The 4,465-nt window shown below is 44.5% G+C and overlaps 1 protein-coding gene across 1 annotated transcript; it reads right to left on the bottom strand.

Moving 5' to 3' along the window:
• Positions 1-1,069: 1,069 nt before the first annotated feature.
• On the bottom strand, positions 1,070-3,751 carry LOC119649721 (nucleolar complex protein 4 homolog A-like). The gene has a single exon (XM_038052003.1). It carries the CDS (start codon positions 3,695-3,697, stop codon positions 2,156-2,158), a length of 1,542 nt encoding a protein of 513 aa, XP_037907931.1. The 5' UTR covers positions 3,698-3,751; the 3' UTR covers positions 1,070-2,155.
• Positions 3,752-4,465: the final 714 nt, after the last annotated feature.

Here is a 4,465-nt window from a genome sequence, read left to right as displayed (position 1 = left end):
GAGCCGCATGCCGGACATAGCATTGGTGACCTCCACATCGAAGCTATGACCGAGACAGACTTCTACAAGTACCTAGGAATTCTGCAAGGAACCCATGCTCGAGTTGGTGATCTGAAGGAAGCTCTGCTGTCCGAATTCCTGCGACGTGTAAAGCTGGTGCTGAAATCGCATCTCTCGGGGAAGAATAAAATAAGCGCGTTGAATGTATTCGCCATCCCTTAACTGGCTTATGCATTCGGAATATTGCCGTGGACGAAGACCGATCTGGAAAACGTCCAGCGGCGGATGCGGACAACTATGTCCAAATTCCGAATGCATCACCCAAAGTCTGCCGTGGAGCGGATGAACCTGCCTCGTGACATCGGAGATAGGGGCGTGGTTGAGGTGGCGGCACAACATCATCGCCAAGTCGACTTGCTGCGCGCTTATTTTTACAGCAAAGAGCAGGCGAGCCCCTTGCATGCGGCTGTCTGTAAGGAAGACTGTGGACTGACTCCGCTTAACTTGAAGGATCGATCTTTCAATCCTCTGAGTGGGGTGAAGTCGGACCAGGAGCGGATCGAGGAATGGAAGTCGAAGGCAATGCATGGTAAACACGTGAATTGTCTTTGGCAGCCATTTGTCGATTTGCATCTGTCGAACAGGTGGCTGTGTGCTGGGGAGCTCTTTGCTGAGACGGAGGGGTTCATATGTGCCATTCAGGATGGCGTGGTCGCCACCCGAGCTTATAAAAAGCTCATCATGAAAGAACGGGTGGAGAACGACCAGTGCAGAATGTGTGGTTCGGCGTTAGAGACGTTGGACCATCTCATTTCTGGCTGTACTGTTATGGCACCGGTGCAATACATCACCAGGCATAATGCTGTATGTAAGGTTATCCATCAAAACCTTGCATATAAGCATGGGCTGATCACGGGAACATGTCCGGTTTACCGATATGAGCCGCAAGCAGTACTTGATAGTTCTGCTTACAGCATGTATTGGGACCGGCAAGTTCTGACTGATCGCCATACGGCACACAATAAGCCTGACGTACTGTTAGTTGACAAGACGGGTCGCTCCGCGTATATTATTTGTGAACCACTTTCAATGGGGAATTATTACAAATACATATTGTAAAATTTTCAAACAAAATAAATCATGATCGCTTACATTGGTTACTTTCTGTTTGTTCGGAATAAAGATCACGTCGAATTGGGACCGCAAACCCAAGTGCATAATTACACTTTCTCCTCCTCCGTTTATTACGCCATTACTCTAATTAGAAATGTACACCAAACGCCAATCCGGGCTCCTCGTCCGTATTGTTCAATCAGTCTTTTTCAATACTTTCTAGAAATCCGTAATTTTTCAAAATTTGGACTAATGAAAGCTAATTGTTTTCATCTAGGTCTTCAGGACATATTCCGTCGGAGTAGTCTGAACGCAATATGCAAGTTTTATCTATGGCAATTAAACACAGCAAAGTATTAATACAGAATTTATCTATGGTGAGCGTCTATCTAGCAAAAAAGGAGAGACGTCTCGCTCGCCTCTAGTGAAAGCGCATTAAATTTCATTCACGGGGAACTTTTATTTCAAAGAAACAGAACTCCTAATCGGTAGTACCTTATTGAACGTTTATACGTACTGGGACATGGTATGTGGCCTTATTACTGTTTCGCTATACATTTTCACAGGTGTAGGTATGAAATTGGTTTTATACTAGTTCCTAATCAACAAACTTACGCAGGTAATCTAAATTTCGATTAGAGTGTATCGTAATGCCTAATGAGTCTAAATAATACAAACGTGGGCATTGGTATTTACTTTCGTAATGTATTTTGTATATGAATGTTTTACATTTGACTTGGTAATGATATGAAGATGAATAACAGAACAAAGTTGGAAGAAAAGTGGGATATGTTGAAGCCAAAAGCGCACTCGAGTGTCAAGTGAATTCACGTTGGCTTAAGTGCTCGATTAGATGCTAACAGCAACGTAGTAACTTACACATTAAACAAGGTAACGAAATGGAGGCCTACTGACATGAGATTAACATTCAAGTGGAAATCGGGAAGAACCAAATTTATACAATTCTGCCTGTATATGGAACTTAGTGCGTACGACTGCGGATTGATACCTGCTTTTGTTATAACAATTCCTTCTTCTCTTCCTAATAAAGCTTCCAGTATTGCATTATCTTATCGTTACGTGGAAGAAACATTGATTGCGATCGTTCAATTGCTAGGGCACATTGTTTCGATCTCCGGGCGATCTCCTGATCGAATATATCATTTTCTTTAACTTCTAAAACGTCGGCAAGATCCCATTCGGTCGCTGGAAGTGGTTGCGAAATGAATCGCGCGGCTGTCGCTACCGACGGCAACACATGATTCTGCAGCGCTACCACCTCCCACAGAGAGCTCTCTAAAGCGTTTGACTTGGTTGGATCCCGTTCATCCATAATGTATGGATCTCGTGAAACTTCACCCCCACTTGGATGGCAAATTAACCGCTTCAATCCAGGATGCCGCAGTATCAGATTCCCAATAAATTGCAAAATTATAACAATGTCCTGTGGCGGTGCGACTAAACTTAACCGAGCTAAACGTTTCACAAATGCAGCGACTAGATTTTCAGGTAAATGTGTTGAACTTAGAAAAATATCAGCTAAGTAGAATAAGCGTGCTTTGAATTTCGTGTGGAATATTTCCGGCTCGAACATCGAGTACAGTTTCTCGTAGATGTCCGGGTAGGTGATATTGTGTTTTTGAATTAATGTGAAGATTCCTTGCAGGGCTAGCAAGCCAATAGGTCCGCCTAAATCTAATGAATCCATCAGGAAGTCTGTTAATAGCACCGGTTTCTCTAAATGCGGTAGGATCCGTTCCAATAGAATAATGAGAACGTGTTTATGAATTTGTTCCTTCATTTGCCAGAGCATGACACAGTTCCACGCTTTGTTAATACATTTTCGCGTTGCATTGTAATCGAAGGTTTCGTCGGTGACACATTCGTCTGAACACAGAAGTCGTTTGCCTTCTTGCAACTCTTTTGTGACTGGTATGGCATTTATCAGCTCCAGGTAATTCTGTGCAAACTCGTCGTTTGGCACCGTGGCACACTTTGGCGTCAGCCCCGGCATCAGTTTCCAAGCATGGTAGACAATGTCCAGATATTGTGCGTACTCTTTGAACCGATCGATCAAGTGACTATTTGAATGTTCCGCACATAGAAGTTTGGTGAGGATGTTCCGATATCGGTTTATTGGAAAGTAATATTGTCCGGAAGGCGTGTGTTCTAGGGGATGTTTCGCTTCACATGACAGGAGCTTAACACTTGTAACTAACGCCTGATTGGATTCTGTGTGACGTTCTAGCTTGAAGCAACTTAGTATTAGGCGAAGCGTTTCTAGGTAGCGTTCATGAAGCCATTCACGGTATTTTGTTTCCGGGTTGTCATCTTTTGGCTTGAGCGGCTCCACTTCGACGTACATTTCTCTCCTTTTCAGCAGCTCCGTGAATATCACCTCGAGCGTTAGCAGACATGGCGTTACGTTCAGCCCTTTGCTGATGCACTCCTCGAAGCATTTGATGATGTCCAGCAGGTTCTTGGCGTGTTTGCGTGAATTCAAGAATTCATTGCCTTTCGTTTTCAATTGTTTCCAGAATAACTTTGTGTTTTGCTGCTGTTGACTTTGTTCGGTCGACATCATTCCAGCAATTTTCCCGTTGAAACGATGAGCGCTGTGGATGGAAGCCACCACACCGCGAAAATTATTGATGTTGCTATCCCCCATAATAGCAACATTGAACGGAAATACGTGGAGAAGAAGGTGAACTATGAGCCATTGGCTCGGGAAATCAAAGAAATTTGGCGTCTCGAGCGGGTGGTTGTAGTTCCCATAATATTGTCAGCTACAGGTATTGTACCTAAATCCCTCACGGCTTCCCTTGATGTCCTGGGACTTTCGCACAGTCTGGTTCAAACCATGCAGAAGTACACCATTCTGCATACGCGCTCGATGTTGCGGGGGGTACTCGACGGATTCTCCCACTGACCTACCACCGGCCACCACCACCAGTGCCCCTTTAGTTTTTAAGTAGGTAGGATCGTCCGAGCCTAAATGCTTGGCACTTAGTGCTAGTATTAGGTAAAATCCGGCATCTGCCGAGATTGTGATATCTCGGAAATAATAATCGTTGGCACAACAATCCATATTGGATCAGGGCCTTGAAGTGTGTGAGAGCACTTCATTCAAGACCGTAAAGGTACACTACAGTAGACTGTAGGAGACAATGTGGTCAGCATTGCGCTCGCCCGAGATTATTACCCTGATTTGACTCAGGTACTCATTCACAGCTGAGTCGACTGGTATCCGACGTCAAATCACGATACAAATCCCTCTGCCACCAGCGAGATTTGAACCGCGACCTTCCGTACGACAGCATTGTGCTCTAACCACTCAGCTATCCGGAAATAA

This window comes from Hermetia illucens, chromosome 2 (assembly GCF_905115235.1).
Source record: "Hermetia illucens chromosome 2, iHerIll2.2.curated.20191125, whole genome shotgun sequence".
In the NCBI taxonomy this organism is placed as follows: domain Eukaryota; kingdom Metazoa; phylum Arthropoda; class Insecta; order Diptera; family Stratiomyidae; genus Hermetia; species Hermetia illucens.
Note: the sequence above shows the minus strand (reverse complement) of the source record. Positions and strands in the feature narration are given on the sequence as shown.

Coding starts and splice junctions, on each gene's coding strand:
- LOC119649721 (XM_038052003.1), bottom strand. CDS start 3,697: ATGATGTCGACCGAACAAAGTCAACAGCAGCAAAACACAAAGTTATTC.